The following is a 20,794-nucleotide window of genomic DNA, read 5'->3' as shown; positions in this document are numbered from 1 at the left end:
CATGTTGTTCCTACAAACGGGGAACCATTTAAATGGGAAACGAATAGGATTTCCCAATGGTACGAGATTTATTGTACGCCGTACAATACACCGTATCCGCTCTGGACCGGATATGCAAACAACGAAGTGAATCGTCACCACGCAGTCATGTGTTTATCAGACTGACTGTGTTTCACTTTCATTTATCTGGAACTAACACCACGAACACAGTGAGTGAGTCTCTACGTTTAATTACAATAATAGTCATCTAAATACTCAAGTAGATCTTTACAGAATATAGTATATAGAGATGAAACTATAGACGAAACTTATAGACGGGACAAACGTCAGATTAAAATGGGATCCTAAACTAAAATATCATGTTTTATGTCTGCTCTGCATGGCTGCATAATCTAAAGTGTCAGTGAGTGAGTTATGTACTGTGTACTTAGAGCTAAAAACGAGTTATTTATAACCGTTCATACCATGTATTGGAAAGTTATCAGCAGTGGTCTGGTGTAAAAAAAAAAGTACATTTTTACTTTAAGTAAAAGTATCGATACTACAATGGAGAAATACTTTGTTACAAGTTAAAGTCCAGAATTCAAAATTTACTTGAGTAAAAGTACACAAGTATTGGTATCAAAATATATTATAAGTACAAAAGTAAAAGTACTCATTGTGCAGAATGTCCCATTTCACAAGTTTTAAAATGTATAAACAATCTTTTGAAAATAGAAGATCTACAAGCTCATGGCACATTGTGAGCTTGTAGATCGGCTATTTTGAAATGGCCGAAATGTATGAAGTGCTGAAGTGGGTAATGTATGTTTTGTAATAATAATCAAAATAAAGTTTTCAAATAATTGTAGTGGAGTAAATGTACAATATTTGCCTCTGAGTAGTGGAGTAGAAGTAGAAGTACTGAAAATTGGAAATACTCCAGTAAAGTTAAAAGTACCTAAAAATCGTACTTAAAATACAGCAATTGAGTAAATGTACTCAAGTACTGATCGGTGGCCATTTTCTCACAGGGTTACAATGTATCAGAGTGCAATACAACTCCCAACCGATAGGGTAGTTGAAAGCATATGGAGAAAATACGAAGAAAATGGCCACCGATCAGATTAAAATGCTTTTTATTGAACAATACGGAAGATACGGGTACTTCTGATGGCCCGAACATAATGTTAACATCCATGGCCATGAGGTCAGCACTTTATATTTGAAATATGAACGTTTATGTAATGTATGGACCGAAAAGGGAGAAAGTGCAAACAACAGGTTGAAGTTCATCCATGACTCATGATATGACAGTCATGTTTCAGGACTAGTAAACATACAGCATTGATAGGACTTTCTCCTCTCTTAAGATATTCTTTAATATTATTATTTGTAAACAGAGCTTTGATAGGACTTGCTCCTCTCTTAAGATAATAATAATAATAAGCGTGAGGGGGCCGTGTTTTTCCGATTATTTTTTTCATTATTATTATTATTTTTTTTTATTGTATTTTTTTTTCCCAAAAAAAATATTTAAAATAAATAAAAAAAGTAATTGAAAAAACACGGCCCCCTCGTGTATTAGGGGGGCAGGGTGAGTCACCAGAACCAAGGACGGGTGTTTTTGATGAATCTAACATGGTTAAAATGGAGTTTGAAGTTACAATGGGTTTGTATAGGAAGGGGGCGTGTCTGATAAAATGAATATCAAATGTCTAAATACTGAATCGAGCAACTTATAAACTGTCTGGGGGGCTCACAAAGGCCTGAGTAGATGATAAAATGACCAAAAGTTTTTTCGAAAGTGAAATTACCCTTTAAGTAGAGTACTTGAGTAAACGTACTTAGTTACTTTACACCACTGCTCGTAGGCAGAGATCTTCAGACAAAGCACTGCTGGTCGTTCCAAAGTCCATGTTCAAAAGATAAGGAGACCGGACCTTTGTAATCAAAGCTACAGTACACTTTAGAACCCCCTGTCTAAGGAATCCCTTCTTAAAACATATTTCTGCAAATTGCTTTTAATGTTTTATCCTTTTAATTTTAATGGTATTACGGTAACTCTGTTATTTCAGCCGGTGGTTATTTCATTTTTGTGTAAATACTTTTGAAAAGTACTCAAATTATTTACTCAAGTAAAAGTATCAATACTGCAATGTAGAAATACTCTGTTAGGGCGTGGTCCCACCGCACTTTTATTTTACCTCTGGGGCGGAATCTGACAATGCTTTGTCAATGCAAACGCATGGATTCATGGTCTTGCGATTTATTCTCCAAGAATCCACGCATTTGCATTGACAAAGCATTGGCAGATTCCGCCCCAGAGGTAAAATAAAAGTGCGGTGGGACCGTGCCCTTACAAGTAAAAGTCTGGAATTAAACATTTTCTTGAGTAAAAGTACAAAAGTATTGGTATCAAAATGTACTCGAAGTACAAAAGTAGAAAGTACTCATTATGCAGAATGTCCCATCACAAGTTTTTAAATTTATAAAAATCTTTTGAAAATAGCCGATCTACAAGCTCACAATGCGTCGCGAACTTGTAGATCTGCTATTTTTAAATGGCCAAAATGTATATAGGGCTGAAGTGGGTAATGTACAGTATGTTTTAAAAAAATAATCCAAATCTACAAAGTAACTAGTAACTAAAACTTTTCAAATAATAGTTGTGGAATAAAAGTACAATATCTGTCTCTTGAGATAGTAGTGGAGAGTTGAAGTAAAAGTACAGAAAATTGGAAATATTCCAGTAAAGTAAAAAAATACCTCAAAATTGTACTTAAGTACGGTACTTAAGTAAATATACTTAGTTACTTTACACCACTGCAAATACAGTTTTATTATTATTATTGATATTACTAATAACCTCACGATTGCTGTGTCTTTCCTAAAGGATTATCAAGATGACGAGCAGACATGATGACACTGAAGAGCCCATGGACACTGTGAGTGGCTGATTTGTTTTGACACAAGTATAATAGTCCAGAAGAGATTTCATTTGATCATTTGAATAATATTATATTGAAACAACATATTCATTCAGTTAACCATACTGTGCATGTAAATATCACTAGTCTTCAGAACAGCAACTTATTTGTTATTCACATCAACATTCTGCATAGCAGGCCTATTAGTTTGATTTGTTTACTCTTTCTTTTACTTTTTTCTTTTGTGGTTGGTTGCTACAGGACGAACGAGCTCAGCCTCTCAGGGTAGATATCTGTCTTATTATAAGTTCTCTGTAAAACATTTACCATGATGTACATATTCATTCAGTTATCTATACTGTGCAATGTAATGTAAATATCACTAGTCTTCAGAACAGCACTTATTTTATATTCACGTCAACATGCTGCATATCAGGTATATTAGTTTGATTTGTTTACTCTTTCTTTTACATTTGTTTGTGGTTGGTTGCTATAGGAGGATGGCCAACAACCTCAGGCTCCAGCTAGGCTCTACCCCGACCTGAACGCCTTCGGGGTAGATATCTGTCTTATTATACGTTTTCTGTTAACATTTACCACGAAGTACAGATCCATTTCAGTTGACCATTTTAGTAAGGCACAGTACAACCCTCTACTGTCTTTCTTTAGACTGCAGGGTCAAGTGTGGAGGATCCTCCTCCTATTGTCAACCAACCACGACCGCTTTCAGCCAATACAGCGGGGAGGCATCAGGCATGTATTGTACGGTTATGAGATTATTATAATACACTGGAGTGGAGGGTGTGCTTTTTAACCCATTAAATCCAGGAACGCATCTGTGTCTGTTTTTTGGCTATTCAAAGTGCCGCGCTATGAGCTTGTATATCTGCTCATTTTGAATAGCCCAAAGTATAAAATAATGGTTATAGCTAAAAAATCAAAAATGGCACATCTATGCGTTTCCGGATTGAATGGGTTAACTTTGTCATTGGTATGACAGTGATGGAACCAGATCCGTAATGATGACAGTAATAAAGCACACCCTCAAGTATAATGCTGCAACTTTACAACAGTTACCAACAAAAATAATGCATTTAATCCAAATGTAGGCTATTCATATTGTGGGGCAATTAAGCCCTCAAAATGTAAACTTTATCTGTTTAGTGTTATATCTGTTTAGGGGCGTTCATACCAAGCACAATTATGTGAGCGTACACCACACTGTAATTCGTCTCTGTCGGGCGGAAACTGTTACTTTTCAGGATTCAAATTCAAAAACAGCAAAATTATCACATCGACAAGCTCAAAACATGTTCCTTCGCGCCGCGTTTCCAGCTTGTAGATCTGCTTCTTTTGATTCTTTTGTGTGACGCTGTAGTATGACCAAGTAGGGCGTTAGTTTAAAGGTATCATGACATTCATTTTCACTTTTTTTATTTTCAATGTTTTATTTGGGGTTTTATGACCTCAATTACACCCAAAAAACCTGAACTTAGAACATTCTGTGGATTTTCTGTGGTCTGGGGTTTTCTGAATAATTAGGCTGAAAAGTAATCTGAGCTTGGCCCTTCGACAGTGAGGTCACAGTCGATTAATCCCGCCCACTCTCCTCCTCGCCCCTCCCCTCCCCTATCCTTTCCTTTGAGGGGGGCGGAGCAGAGGCGATGATTGACAGGCAAAATCCCTCACCAGCGACACCCGCAGGCAAAGATTTCTTTTTTCATTGCAGTTGAAAAGGCTTTAGAAATGTGAGAGAAAAACACCTGCCATGGATCACTGGAATGGAATTTTCACTTAAAACTTTTTGTACACTTTTGAAGGACCAGGACAAAGACTTTGAATGTGGTGTAAAAGTGAATGTCATTAAACCTTTAAGAAAAAAACACAAAACGTTAGAATGTGAACATAAGAGGTTTCTGCCAGACAGCAACGATATACTAAACAGTAGCAGAACAGTATAGTCCATGAGCCAGACAAGATTTCATTATCGAAAGAGTGGGCAAAACCATACCTATATTAAATTGTTCATAGGGTCAATACGAGTAAATAAATATATGATAACCTCTCCACAGGAGCAGCTTTTTCATGGTTATCACACATTTTGTTATTTTCCCCATACGTACATGACAGGTGAAAAAATTACAACATTTAAAAAAGAGTTATCATAATGAAACTTCCTGAGTTGATTACTTACATGAAGACAATGATTTATCGTATTACAAGTTTTCTGAAATTGTAGATTTAAATATGCAAATTAGGCATTTAGTCCATGAGCCAGAGCCCCAAAATCGAGCCAGATATTGAATATTCCCTCGTTAAAAACCTTTGACTCCAACATCTTAACAAAATGAAATAAGTATGTCGACTCTGGCTTTGTCCAATGTTCCAATGTTGATTCTGGAAAGTTATGCAAATTTGGGCATATTTTCTAATGCCTAATTTGCATATTTAAATATACAATTTCAGAAAACTTGTAATACGATAAATCATTGTCTTCATGTAAGTAATCAACTCAGGAAGTTTCATTATGATAACTATTTTTTAAATTTTGTAATTTTTTCACCAGTCATGTACGTATGGGGAAAATAACAAAATGTGTGATAACCATGAAAAAGCTGCTCCTGTGGAAAGGTTATCATATATTTATTTACTCGTATTGACCCTATGAACAATTTAATATAGGTTTGGTTTTGCCCACTCTTTCGATAATCATTGCTCAATTTTGGGGCTCTGGCTCATGGACTAGTAGCACCAGACACGCTGCACGGTCCAGCTGTGTGAGCCTGGGTCACATGACCCACATGGAGAGAGAGAGAGAGAGACAAGGAGAGAGATCTCTGTCTCAGTGGAGCTGAAAGACACAGACACTATTATGATTATTAACCTATTCAATCCGGGAACGCATCTGTGTCATTTTAGATTCATTTGGCTATTCAAAAATAGCAGATATACAAGCTCATAGTGCGACGCTATGAGGTTGTAGATCTGCTATTTTTGAAAGATCATGAAAATCTTTGCAAATCTTTACAAATGTAATGTAGCAAATGTCTTCTAAATCCTAACAGTTTTTTGAAAAAAATTAAAAAATATATTTTTTTCACGATTTTTCAAAAATAGCAGATCTACAAGCTCGAGTGCCGCGCTATGAGCTTGTAGATCTGCTATTTTTGAATAGCCAAAGAAATCTAAAGTGACACAGATGCGTTCCAGGTCTTCGTATGTTTTATCAGTGGTTCTCAAACTTGTGTGTGTGTGTGTGTGTGTGTGTGTGTGTGTGTGTGTGTGTGTGTGTGTGTGTACACGTGGTGACATTAACGCTTCTCATTGTGTTTTGGTTTCCGTCTCAGACTGGAGGAGGAGAGATGGATGTAGATCATGGATGGAACCCTGGTTCTGACAACGGACCGACCTCCCTGACCCATCGGACTTCTCTTAATTCTGATGCACAAACAGAGAGGCCTCCTCAGTCCCCTACCGCCATGCCAGAGCCTTTTAATGCGGTAAAATAGTTATCCTAAATCATGGCCTTGTAATGTTGTGCAGTAAAGCCACGTGCTATAAAGTAGATTTGTTTACAATGTTTATTTCAGGGTGAAGGGACTTCAAATGAAAACACAGGAAGAAGAGCAGAACTTTTAGTTCTGCATTGGCCACAGGGTGAACATTTGCCGAAACTTCAACTGGAAAAAGCTCTGCAGACTTGGTTAAACAAAAACATGCCACACACAAGTTGCTCCATTAAAAGTCTCTCAGATATGTGTGCTGAGGTCATAATTCAACCTGGTTCAGGTACAGTATGTCCTTTATTATCGAGCAAAGATAAGCATTAATGAATAAACATTGTTGTCTTTCTTTGGACAAATTAATCACGTGGGGTTTTTCTTGCTTAAAGCTCTGGAAAATCTGATGTCACAAGACATATCGCTGCCAGTGAAAGACAAGAAAACGGCGACAATGAAGTTTGGCTATCTGCCAGCAGCAGATATCCAGACTCAAACACCAGACAGCAGTTCATCAGCCGCACAAGATGTACGTACTCATGAATTCAAGTTCTCAGTCACCACAACTGATTTCACTCATTTGAATTCCATAGAAGCCAGCATGTCTTCTATGGAAGCATGTCGCGCACCAAAAATAGCCGATCTACAAGCTCACAACACGTCGCGCTGCGACGTGATGTGAGCTTGCAGATCGGCTATTTTCGGTTATTTTAAGATTAAAGAGTATTTGAAGTGGTCAAACTAGCAATAGAATAACATGTTCAGAAGCATCTTCCTGAAATCACGAATGGTCTCAGAACAGCAGCAACATAGGTTTAGAATAATGATAATACCTAAACATTATCATTTTCATAACATTACATTTTGAGATGTAATTTTGCTTCATTCCATGTGTACTGTATTGTGCAGCTAACTGGATTTGAATTGAATACATGCAAATGGGTGACAATGTGATGAATAACAGATTGCATATTCATTCCAGGTGAAAACCCAAAAGGAGGCACAGAGTACTGATGCTGACCCAAGAGGTCTGTCTGCTGACCCAAGAGGTCAGGAGACAGAGTTCAGCGGGCCGTTGCCTCTGAGAGGTCAGGAGACAGAGTTCAGCGTCCCGTCCCCTCAGAGAGGTCAGGAGACAGAGTTCAGCGTCCCGTCCCCTCAGAGAGGTCAGGAGACAGAGTTCAAAGTCCCGTCCCCTCAGAGAGGTCAGGAGACAGAGTTCAGCGTCCCGTCCCCTCAGAGAGGTCAGGAGACAGAGTTCAGCGTCCCGTCACCTCAGAGAGGTCAGGAGACAGAGTTCAGCGTCCCCTTCCCTCTGAGCCACTTTGTGTATCTGAACCAGGCCTACAGAGAGGAAATGAAACGCATCGAACGAGAGAACGGCGTTACAATCACAGCCGAGCTGAAGGTGTCCTTTCAAATTGACCGGAAGAACAACAGAAGTTCATTGAATCCTGAACGTGCTCTCGCCGAGTTCACAAATCTGGCTCAGAAGCGCTTAGGTGATTTCGGCAGCGTCACCGTTCCTCTGAAGCACGCGAATCAGGGAGACTGGAAGCGCATGCTTCAAAACATCCAGCGAGAAAACTCCAAGCTGGTGCTCACTGCATGCTGCGGAGAGATGACCGTGAGCGGGCCATCCAAGAGTGTGGGCGACGTCCGCGAGCAAATATCACAGAGTAGCTTTTCAGATTCAGCCTCTCAGCAAGATCGTCACAGAACAACACAGGAGATCGGCATGGTCAAGAAGGACCCTTCGGTCTCTGACGGGCTGACCGTGGATAAGTGCCACTGGACGGTAATAACTACAACATTTAAAAAGGCACTAGCGGACATAAAAACTAAGTATAATGTGTCATTAGAGCCAAAGGAGCTCGCTCAGGATAAAGTCACAGTTCGGGTGAAACCTGCCAGCAGCAGCGCTGTAGCATCCAACAACTCCCTGGAGAGCCACGCGTTCAGAGCGCTGCTGCGTCTCTACCAGAAGGTTGTGACATCCAACCTACAGCTCCCCTACCAGGAGGCCCAGAAGGTGGCAGACAAGCTTGAAGACAAGTCCACTCTCCATCCTGGTGTCGGTGTTCAAGATGATCATGGCTCCTGGACCGTCCTTGGGTCACCACAAAACCAAACACAGGGCCCCGCACCTGATGCCGTGCAGCGTGAGCTGGGTAAGCCTGTGTTTAAAGACCACGACAAGAACAAGATCGGACAATCGAGCTACAGCAATGAGCCGAGTGCTGGAACAGCCACGGTGGGCGGAGCTACAGCTGCAGGAGAAACTAAAGAAGATTGTCCAATATGTCTTGAAAATCGTCCCCAAATGGAAAAACTAAAATGCGGCCATGAGCTTTGTAAGGACTGTAAGAAACAGCTGGTGAAAATTTCGGGGCCCGTCTGTCCCGTGTGTAAAGACATCTTTGGGAAGATGGAGGGAGATCAGCCACATGGAACCATGACATGGAATTCTTCTCGCTATCCTCTACCTGGTTTCCCTCACTGTGGCACGATAACCATCAATTATAACATTCCAGGTGGAACACAGACGGTAAAAACCTGTAGTTCAGAAAATTATAATCATACTGTCTGTTGTATGTTAATTGTGGATATATTAATGCATTTTAAACACTCGCCCTGTACAGGGGAAACATCCCAACCCTGGAAAGCACTATTACGGCACTCAAAGAACAGCTTATCTACCGGACAACAACGAGGGCAAGGAGGTGGTCAGGCTGTTGAAGAAAGCGTTTGACCAGAAGCTCATCTTCACCGTGGGGACCTCGGTGACCACCGGGTCTGAGGACCAGGTGACCTGGAATGACATCCACCACAAGACCAACATGAGTGGAGGACCTCAAGGGTATGCAGTACTTCTGTTAAACATTGTTTTTGTGAAGGGTTTCTGTTGGTCAGTGGTTCTCAAGCTGTGGGTCGGGGGTCCCCAGATGATTAGCTTAATGTGTAACATTGTTTTCTCACTCAACCGTAAACAAACCAAGATACAGTATAAGTGTATACTGGGTATCTGCACATTTATAAAGTTACAATTTAAGGCCTTTTAAGACCTTTTTAATACCTCTGTAATGAAAGTAAATACATAAAAATAGGACCATTACTCCATCAAAAGTAATCAAACTATACCATAACAACTAGTCAAAATTTGCCAAATTGTCTAATAATATAAGAAAGAGGCAAAACAAATTAAAATAGCTGATCTACAAGCTCACAACGCCAGCTTGTATATCTGCTATTTTCAAAATATTTATCTATGGAACAGAGTCAAACGAAATGTAATGCCTCAACTCCTACAATTCCAAGTGCTTATCAGGGTGGGGGGTCTCCAGTTCAAATATGATTATTTTGAGGGGTCTCCAGTTCAAATATGATTATTTTGAGGGGTCTCCAGGTCAAATATGATTATTTTGGGGGGTCTCCAGGTCAAATATGATTATTTTGAGGGGTCTCCAGTTCAACTATGATTATTTTGGGGGGTCTCAAGTTCAAATATGATTATTTTGAGGGGTCTCCAGTTCAACTATGATTATTTTGGGGTTCAACTATGATTAGGGTCTCCAGTTCAACTATGATTATTTTGGGGGGTCTCAAGTTCAACTATGATTATTTTGAGGGGTCTCCAGTTCAGCTATGATTATTTTGAGGGGTCTCCAGTTCAACTATGATTATTTTGGGGGGTCTCCAGTTCAAATATGATTATTTTGAGGGGTCTCCAGGTCAAATATGATTATTTTGAGGGGTCTCCAGTTCAAATATGATTATTTTGAGGGGTCTCCAGGTCAAATATGATTATTTTGGGGGGTCTCCAGGTCAAATATGATTATTTTGAGGGGTCTCCAGGTCAAATATGATTATTTTGGGGGTTCTCCAGTTCAACTATGATTATTTTGGGGGTCTCCAGTTCAACTATGATTATTTTGGGGGGTCTCCAGGTCAAATATGATTATTTTGAGGGGTCTCCAGGTCAAATATGATTATTTTGAGGGGTCTCCAGTTCAAATATGATTATTTTGAGGGGTCTCCAGTTCAACTATGATTATTTTGGGGGGTCTCCAGTTCAACTATGATTATTTTGGGGGGTCTCCAGTTCAACTATGATTATTTTGAGGGGTCTCCAGTTCAGCTATGATTATTTTGAGGGGTCTCCAGTTCAACTATGATTATTTTGGGGGGTCTCCAGTTCAAATATGATTATTTTGAGGGGTCCCCAGTTCAGATATGATTATTTTGTGGGGTCTCCAGTTCAACTATGATTATTTTGTGGGGTCTCCAGTTCAAATATGATTATTTTGAGGGGTCTCCAGTTCAAATATGATTATTTTGAGGGGTCTCCAGTTCAACTATGATTAGTTTGGGGGGTCTCCAGTTCAAATATGATTATTTTGAGGGGTCGCAGCCTGAAAAGGTTAAAAACCACTGCTGTAGGACTACTGTGATTTCATGTGACATGAAATAAATACTCAGCCAGGTTGTGTGTTGTTCCCACAGGTTTGGTTACCCTGACGACGGCTACCTGAGTAGAGTGAAGGCTGAGCTGAAGGCTAAAGGCATCGAATGATTATTACTTAAAAACTTAAGTAATCCTGGTATCCCTATTTTGGACACACAAATGTCCCTAAAATGATTGAAAATAGCAGCTCTACAAGGTCACAGTGCATCGTGTTGCGACATGTTGTAACCTTGTAGATCTGCTATTTTAGCTTTATGACGAAGTATATAGTGCTCAAGTGGCTAATGAGGGTTTAGCATGGCATTTTACTCTTTACTGGGGAAGAATCTGAGTGTGATCATCACAATGTTTGTTGAAATAATACTATAATATAATAATACTGTGATACTGAATTCCTCTGATTTGGAATATGTATGTAGAGCAAAGAGTAGATTTCTAAGGTGCATTGACAACACAACATACTTTGTATAGTAAACACAGTATAATAGTATATAAATGTTTATGATTTTTGCTGCTGTAAGTGATAACGTTTTTTTTTTTTTTATAAGTCCTAAATAGTTCTATATTCTGATTGCTATAAGGTGTTTGTTCAGTAACAGGGATCTCACCATCTGTCCAGCTCTTTAGTAAAACATAAAATACATTTTCAGGTCAGGATACCAATTTAATCCAATCAAGAGAGAACTCATACAGGATATAGGATAAACAAGTGAAATAATTGGAAGTGATAAAACAAATTGTAACTGGAACACAAACTCCTGATTTGAACCCACCTGACAATGTATTTTATGTTACTATTTATAAGGACTGGAGAGAGCTGTTACTGAACAAACACTCTTATCTATATAGCATGCTATTACATACCAAGTTTATCATTACAATAGCTATCATTGGAACAAAGAGCTTTAACTTTTTTACAATCTTTGTTTTAACAAAGAAATATCTCTTACAGCACCTTTCATTTCCTAGCTCAGGGATGTTTTGACTTGGTTTGTCTCAATGCTGCACTAATTAAGTTGCTCTGGACTACATGTAGTAGCACATCAGCTCATTATCAAAGATAGTAGCTCTTTGTTGAAAGGGACATTATGTGTGAATCTAATAAATGAGGAGAGTGACAAAAAATCACTACAATCTTCATCGTATTGGACTAGTACGGCTTAGTTGTATTCTTGATTCTAATTGGTTAATCAAGGGATTCTGTTCTGCCTCTTGTTTACCTTGCTGTGGAAGGCAATAAAATAATTTTCAAATCAATATTTTGTGTCAAATTATTGATTTATTTGTTTACAAGTAGCTGTTATGAGCAGGACCAATAAGAGAATGTATAAGAATGATTATTCAGGTCATAGGTTTCACTCTCTCCACTGTTAATCTCCCCACTTCTATCAGTTACAAAATGATGTTCCAAATCTGTTGATCTGTTGGTAATGATGATAATGATGCATCTTTTAAACATATTACTGGAAGGTTCATATTAACCGGACCATACATAGCATCATATTTGATTACACAAAGTTAATCTAAGTATGGAAAAAAATGTGTATTCGAATCATGTAGTTTTAATGAGCTAATATTGTTAACAACAAAAAATATCTTATCGGGGTCCCTCGCCCCAAATCTGTTTAAATGGGGGGTCCGTGGGCCAAATTTGGGGGTCCTTGACATGACAATGATTGAGAACCACTGTATTAGATATCTGTGTTGTCACCTCCTGCACACCTGGAAAGCCAGGAACAGAACAGGTACATGGAAACCCTGCTTCCCAGAGGTGGCAATGTACTCAAGTACTGTGCTCCAGTAAAGTAGAAATACCTGAACATTTTTATGTTCAAGAATTTTTACTTTACTGGAGTATTTCCAATTTTCGATATTTTTACTTCACTACTCCACTACATCTCAGAGGCAAATATTGTACTACAATTATTTGAAAACTGTAGTTACTAGTTACTTTGTAGATTTTGATTATTATTACAAAACATGCATTAACCATTTAAGCTCTTTGCCCATTTGAAAATAGCCGATCTACAAGCCCACAACACGGCGCGAAGCGACGCGTTGTGAGCTTGTAGATCTGCTATTTTCAAATACTTTTTATACATTTTATACACTTGTGCCTTGTGCAATGGCACATTCTGCATAATGACTACTTTTACTTCTTTCGGTACTTTAAGTATATTTTGACAACAGTACTTTTGTACTTTTACTCAAGTACATTTTGAATACCAGACTTTTACTTGTAACAGAGTATTTCTACATTGCAGAATTGATACTTTTATCTGAGTAAAAAATGTGAGTACTTCTTCCATCGCTGCTGCTTTCATTCCGTCTCGGTGAGACAGAGAGGTCAGTGTTGTACTTCTATCAGTGTGTCCAGAGCTCACACTCAACATTTCTCATGGAAGGAAATGAAGATGAGGAGAAGGAAGCGATGAAGAGGTGATGGGATAGGGACCATGATGGGCCCTATCCTGCACGGCACCTTACCCCTTATGCCTAAACTTATTAGACATGTTTTACTACTACAAACTCACAACACGTCGATGTATATCTGCTATTTTCACTATTTTAAAATGTTTTTCAAAATCGTAAAAAAAATAGGCTAATACGTTTAGGCATAAGGTGTAAGGCGTCTCGCAATATATGACCCTTTATCCATTTCTCTTTTCTCACTGAAGCGTCTGATTCAATTTGTTTCCACCACACGTAGCTGTAGTTATAGCAACAGGGTGGACAGTGGGGTTCTCTTTTTCATGTCAAGGACCCCCAAATTGTTAGTTGGGTGCGGACCCCCATCTTAAAATGTTTTGTGGCAGGGACCCCCTGAAGAGAAGATTTGTGTAAAAAAGATAAGAAATCAAGATTATTCAAGATTTTCCAAACATTTTCGATATTTTTTAAAAATGTTCAAAAATAGCAGATGTACAGGCTGTGAGCTTGTAGATCTGCTATTTCGGAATAGCCAACATATAAATGGAAAAAGTGGTTGAAATGATTGTGATGCTGTTAGCTATATGGTACTTTTGTCGGGGACCACCGGAACCCCCCCCCCCCACAAGGACCCCTGGGGGTCCCCGGACCCCACTTTGAGAACCACTGGTGTATACAACTCTGATGGATGACAACTAGAAAATATTATTGAGGGTCAATCCCACCACCAACATTTTAAATGAGAAACACTCATTATTCGTATAAATACGTTTTTTTTTTTTTATATCAGTAAGATAATTGAAATCTGAATGCCAGGTTGTGATACAATGTCTATAGTGGGCCTATTCAGTCTTTCTCCAGGTTATTACAGATGTCAAGATATAATGAAGAAAGTGTTTATAATATGTGATGACAGCCACTTATTAATTAATTAATTCACTTGACAGCATACCACTAATTTGTATTTGTGATTAATATATATACCGTTTATTTAGCTTCTATATAATTACACTTTTTATGTAGCATATAATACATTTCTAATTTTTCTCATTACCTGAGTGATTATGTCTGAAAGGGTTAATATGTATGATAAATAATGATTGCATTATTGGCCACAACTTGACACTCCTCCACCTCTCTCAGTGGAGAGAGAGGCAGGCTACTGTAGGTGCCATTGCTGTGTAACGTGTGTAACAACATTTTAATGGGAATTGATATAGGCTACTGCATAATTCCCATGAGCTGTTTCTTATAGAGTTGGTTTTGAATAACTGAAATAGAACCTGGAACAGGGCTGATGTCCTCCCCGTTTAATTTTGTATTTGAATTTGTAGAGCGTCATGTATTTAGCCTGGATGATATTTGCCTTTATTTTACTCGTGTCAAGTATTCTTGTATTATCTATTTTTTAACACTTATATATTCCAGATGCAAAACACTATGATCCACACAAAACATAGAGTTATAATGACCCACACCCAAATGTTTTCATTGGGCGCAACCATAGAGTTAGAAGGGTGCAACCGGCGCAACACCCATTATGCAAACAATAAAGTGAATCGTCACCAGTCATGTGTTTTTACAGTTACTGTCTTTCACTTTCATTTATCCGGAACCACGAGCACAGTGAGTCTCCTACGTTTAATTACAATAATAGTCATCTAAATACTCAAGTAGATATTTTCAGACTATGGACGAGACGGGACAAACGTCAGATTAAAATGGCATTAGAATTTGTTTAAAAATCACAAGGGATCCTCCTAACTATAAAGTCATGAAATGCTTTAGCCATGGTGTCATCCATGTCGGTCGTCTGTCACGACCGTCATGGATGAACTTCAACCTTGTGTTTGCACTTTCTCCATTTACGGTCCATACATCTACATAAACGTTCAAATTTAAAATATTAAGTGCTTACCTCATGGCCATGGATGTTACAATTATGTTCGGGCCCTCAAAAGTACCCGTATCTTCCGTATTATTCAATAAAAAGCATTTAAAATCGATTGGCGGCCATTTTTTCATAGAGTTATAATGTATTAGAGTGCAATACACCTTCCAACCGATAGGGTCGCGTAATTGAAAGCATATGGAGAAAATACGAAGGAAATGGCCATCGATCGCATTAAAATGCTTTTTATTGAATACAGAATATTCAGGTACTTCTGGGAGCCCGTACATAATTATAACATCCGTGGCCATGAGGATAGCACTTTATATTCGACATCTGAACGTTCATGTAGATGTACGGACCGTAAATGGAGAAAGTGCAAAACACCAGGTTGAAGTTCATCAAGTTGAAGTTTCAGGATAACTTATGTCTGCAATGGCTGGCTCTGGCTGGCATAATGAGAAGTTGTCGTGTAGCCTAACCGTACAGCTAAAAACAAGCCTGGTTTCAAAGACTGACTATCAATGTGGTTTTTTTTTATCGATTTTGATATTTGCTAAAATACATCGATAGTCATGATCCAAGGCTAGCTAAAATCATGTTAGGGCCATTTATAACCGTTTGTCAAGCCATGTTTCCTCTTCTCACTGAAGCAAGCATCCGTATAATAGCAGCGTACACAGTTTATGAAATAAAATAAACACAAATGCATGACATAATTGTTCTGATTAATAACAATATCAATTATAAGAATAATAAAAAAAACATTTAATGATTGAATTCAGTTGACAATTCAAATGTCTGAATTCCAGTTTGTGATATAAAATGATCTAACCCTTCCATTGTGTTAGGGTCATTTTTGACCCGTTTTCAAGTTTAAATAGGTAAAAAGTACCCTTTACATTTCTTTATTGGAACGAGGCTTCATGATATCCTCAGAAATAGCCATTTTAACGCAACAAAATGATTTATCATCATTTTTAATTAATTCTGATGGTCTCTATAAAAAATTGACACTTGTGGTGTTAGGGTCCGAAATGACCCGGAAGAGAAGTGTTCCCCCCAAATTCCCCCCAAATTGTCAATATTCGATGTTTACATGTTTGAGAGTGAGAGAGACGTGTCCTCAATTAGCATTTGCTATCAGGAGTAAAATAAAGTTTGAGTTTATGAAAAATAAATGACTTTTTACCTTCTATGGTATACGGGTCATTTCGGACCCTAACACCACTAGTGTCACTATTTTTAATAATATTGACATTTTTTAAAGTTAAAAAACGGGAAAAAAAATATTTCTTTTATTATTTTTTTTGGGAAGTGTGTTCTAATTATTATTCTTAATTATTCTATTATAACATCATTATCCATTGCCTTCATTATAGAAAATTTAATGAGTGAATCTTAAAGGAGAATTCCGGACATTTTAAGTGTTGTCTTTGATGTGTCGTTACTCACCTACCGACGTAAAAAGTGGCATTGTTTTTTTCCAGAGATTCCTCCAGAACCTGGCAACTTGGTGTTGTAGAGAAACAAGCAACCAGTGTTAAATCGTTCGGCAGTAGCGCTAGCCTCTCATGAACTTTCAGCGCATGTTTGACTATCATGAGACTCTACAATGAGTAGTAGTAGAGAAAAAAATAACTTTGCATCGGTTATAATAGACGAATTTCCCTAAGCCACGCGCTCCCATTATGACAACGGAGGGGGTTGAAAAAATGACGACAGGGGAATCTCTGGAAAAAAACAATGCCACTTTTTACGTCGGTAGGTGAGTAACGACACATCAAAGATAACACTTAAAATGTCCGGAATTCTCCTTTAACATTTTTATAATAGAAAACGAGATATATTGAAAGATGAAACCCTACCCCTAACCCAACATAATATTTTAAAAAGTGTTTACATGGATATGAATGCATTACAAGTCAGCTATGAGGTGGGAGAAAAAGTAAATAGTATTTTGGGCTGATTTAAATCACGGGTCAAATTTGACCCGCTAACACCACAAGTGGATGCAGTTTTCTAACACAATGCAAGGGCTAAAGTGGGCCTGTTAAGTTGTTCTCCAGGTTATTACTGATGTCAAGATATAAGAGAGACTTTTGATTCACTTGACACCTTACCACCAGTTTGTCTTGGTGTATCCTTTTTTTATTATACCTGAGTGATTATGTCTGAAAGGGTTAATGTGTATAATAATGATTGCATTATTGGCTTCTGTCGTATCTGGGATAATCTTGGAATTATTAGTATTTCAGTGAGGTAAAGTCTAAGCATGTCTGCACTATGTTTCTCAACACAATACATGTACTGTATACTATATGATATAAATTAAACTAAGACAAGTATCATTCAAGAACTTCCCTTCTTTTGTTCTTATTCTCAGTGTGTAGAAATGGCGTCTGCCAGCAGTCTCCTGTCTGAAGAGCAGTTCCTGTGTTCCATCTGTCTGGATGTGTTCACTGATCCAATCACCACTCCATGTGGACACAACTACTGCAAAACCTGTATCACACATTACTGGGATAGTAGTGTTGCGTGTCAGTGTCCTCTATGTAAAGAAAACTTCAATGACAGACCAAAATTATGTGTTAATAAAGTCCTCTCTGAGATGGCTGATCAGTTCAGGAATTCAAATAATTCCAGCACAAACCAAGAACCTGCTAAACCAGATGAAGTCTCCTGTGACATCTGTACTGAGCCAAAGCTCAAGGCCGTGAAGTCCTGCCTGGTGTGTCTGGCCTCCTACTGTGAGACTCACCTGGAGCCTCATCAGAGAGTCCCAGCATTTAAACGACACAAACTAATCGACCCTGTAAAGAACCTGGAAGACATTTTGTGTAAGAAACATAACAGACCTCTGGAGCTGTTCTGTAAGACTGACCACACGTGTGTTTGTCAGTTCTGCACCGAGGCAGACCACAAGCTACACCAAATTGTATCTCTGAAAGAGGCCTATGATGGAAAGAAGGCTGAGCTGGGAAAGACAGAGGCTGAAGTTCAGCAGATGATCCAGGAGAGACAAGTGAAGATTCACGAGGTCAAACACTCAGTAGAGCTCAGCAAGAAAGATGCAGACAGAGAGATAGCAGACAGTGTGAAGGTCTTCACTGCTCTGATCAGCTGTGTTGAGAGAAGCCAGGCTGAGCTCATGAATGTGATTGAAGAGAAGCAGAAAACAACAGAGAAACAGGCTGAAGGCTTCATTAAAGAGCTGCAACAGGAAATCACTCAGTTAGAGAAGAGAAGCTCTGAGCTGAAACAGCTCTCACACACTGAAGACCATCTCCAACTTCTCCAGAACGTTACATCCATCATCACCCCTCCTCCACCCATCAAGGACTGGACAAAGGTCAGTGTCCATCCATCTTTATACGTGGGGACTGTGAGGACAGCTGTGAATCAGCTGAAGAAGACACTCAGTAAAGAGATGGAGAAGCAGAGTCACCTAACAACACAGGTGATCAGTGTCAATAAGGACACTCTCCATCCTGGTGTCAGTGTTCAAGATGATCATGGTTCCTGGACCGTCCTTGGGTCACCACAGAACCGAACACAGGGCCCTGCACTTCATGCCGTGCAGCGTGAGCTAGGTAAGCCTGTGTTTAAAGCACACGACAAGAACAAGATCGGACACTCGAGCTATAGCAACGAGCCGAGTGCTGAAACAGCCACGGTGGCCGGAGCTACAGCTGCAGGAGAAACCAAAGAAAATTGTCTTATATGTCTTGAAAATCGTCCCCAAATGGAAAAACTAAAATGCGGCCATGAGCTTTGTAAGGACTGTAAGATACAGCTGGTGAAAATTTTGGGGCCCGTCTGTCCTGTGTGTAAAGACGTATTTGGGAAGATAGAGGGAGATCAGCCACATGGAACCATGACATGGAATTCTTCTCGCTATCCTCTACCTGGTTTCCCTCACTGTGGCACGATAACCATCAACTATAGCATTCCAGGTGGAACACAGACGGTAAAAACCTGTAGTTCAGAAAATTATAATCATACTGTCTGTTGTATGTTAATTGTGGATATATGAATGCATTTTAAACACTCGCCCTGTACAGGGGAAACATCCCAACCCTGGAAAGCACTACTATGGCACCCAAAGAACAGCTTATCTACCGGACAACAAGGAGGGCAACGAGGTGGTCAGGCTGTTGAAGAAAGCGTTTTACCAGAAGCTCATCTTCACCGTGGGGACCTCGGTGACCACCGGGTCTGAGGACCAGGTGACCTGGAATGACATCCACCACAAGACCAACATGAGTGGAGGACCTCAAGGGTATGCAGTACTTCTGTTAAACATTGTTTTTGTGAAGGGTTTCTGTTGGTCAGTGGTTCTCAAGCTGTGGGTCGGGGGTCCCCAGATGATTAGCTTAATGTGTAACATTGTTTTCTCACTCAACCGTAAACAAACCAACATACAGTATAAGTGTATACTGGGTATCTGCACATTTATAAAGTTACAATTTAAGGCCTTTTAAGACCTTTTTAATACCTCTGTAATGAAAGTAAATACATAAAAATAAGACCATTACTCCGTCAAAAGTAATCAAACTATACCATAAAAACTGGTCACAATTGGCCAAATTGTCAAATAATATAAGAAATAGGCAAACATTTTTAAAATAGCTGATCTACAAGCTCACAACTCCAGCTTGTAGATCTGCTATTTTCAAAATATTTATCAGGGTGGGGGGTCCCCAGTTCAAATATGATTATTTTGAGGGGTCTCCAGTTCAAATATGATTATTTTGAGGGGTCGCAGCCTGAAAAGGTTGAAAACCACTGCTGTAGGACTACTGTGATTTCATGTGACACAATAAATACTCGGCCATGTTGTGTGTTGTTCCCACAGGTTTGGTTACCCTGACGACGGCTACCTGAGCAGAGTGAAGGCTGAGCTGAAGGCTAAAGGCATCGAATGATTATTACTTAAAAACTTAAGTAATCCTGGTACCCCTATTTTGGACACAAAAATGTCCCTAAAATGATTGAAAATAGCAGCTCTACAAGGTCACAGTGCATCGTGTTACGACATGTTGTAACCTTGTAGATCTGCTATTTTAGCTTTATGACGAAGTATATAGTGCTCAAGTGGCTAATGAGGGTTTAGCATGGCGTTTTACTCTTTACTGGGAAGAATCTGAGTGTGATCATCACAATGTTTGTTGAAATAATACTATAATATAATAATACTATGATACTGAATTCCACTGATTTGGAAGATGTAGAGCAAAGAGTAGATTTCTAAGGCGCATTGACAACACAACATACTTTTTATAGTAAACAAAGTATAATAGTATATAAATGTTCTATATTCTGATTGCTATAAGGTTCAGTAACAGGGATCTCACCATCTCTCCAGCTCTTTAGTAAACATAAAATACATTTCAGGTCAGGATACCAATTTAATCCAATCAAGAGAGAACTCATACAGGATAAACAAGTGAAATAATTGGACATGATAAAACAAGTTGTAACTGGAACACAAACTCCTGATTTGAACCCACCTGACAATGTATTTTATGTTACTATTTATAAGAGCTGGAGAGAGCTGTTACTGAACAAACACTATCTATATAACATACTATTACAT

At 38.8% G+C, this 20,794-nt stretch overlaps 2 protein-coding genes across 2 annotated transcripts; both read left to right on the top strand.

Moving 5' to 3' along the window:
- The first annotated feature begins 198 nt into the window (after positions 1-198).
- Positions 199-20,522, top strand: LOC308082863 (uncharacterized protein). Its single transcript, XM_080424924.1, has 11 exons — positions 199-209; positions 2,876-2,927; positions 3,171-3,194; positions 3,406-3,465; positions 3,579-3,662; positions 6,257-6,409; positions 6,500-6,698; positions 6,802-6,938; positions 17,582-19,165; positions 19,260-19,477; positions 20,054-20,522. The coding sequence occupies exons 2-11, from the start codon at positions 2,886-2,888 to the stop codon at positions 20,121-20,123; spliced, it is 2,571 nt and encodes an 856-aa protein (XP_080281050.1). The 5' UTR covers positions 199-209; positions 2,876-2,885; the 3' UTR covers positions 20,124-20,522.
- LOC308082908 (E3 ubiquitin-protein ligase DTX3L-like) lies at positions 7,167-12,099 on the top strand (the record flags this gene model as incomplete). Its single annotated transcript, XM_080424991.1, has 4 exons — positions 7,167-7,199; positions 7,392-8,957; positions 9,052-9,269; positions 10,913-12,099. 4 exons carry the CDS (start codon positions 7,167-7,169, stop codon positions 10,980-10,982), a joined length of 1,887 nt encoding a protein of 628 aa, XP_080281117.1. The 3' UTR covers positions 10,983-12,099.
- Positions 20,523-20,794: the final 272 nt, after the last annotated feature.

The sequence above is a fragment of the Gymnoscopelus braueri genome (genome assembly GCF_963280865.1).
Source record: "Gymnoscopelus braueri genome assembly, chromosome: 3".
Classification (NCBI taxonomy): Eukaryota; Metazoa; Chordata; class Actinopteri; order Myctophiformes; family Myctophidae; genus Gymnoscopelus; species Gymnoscopelus braueri.
Note: the sequence above shows the minus strand (reverse complement) of the source record. Positions and strands in the feature narration are given on the sequence as shown.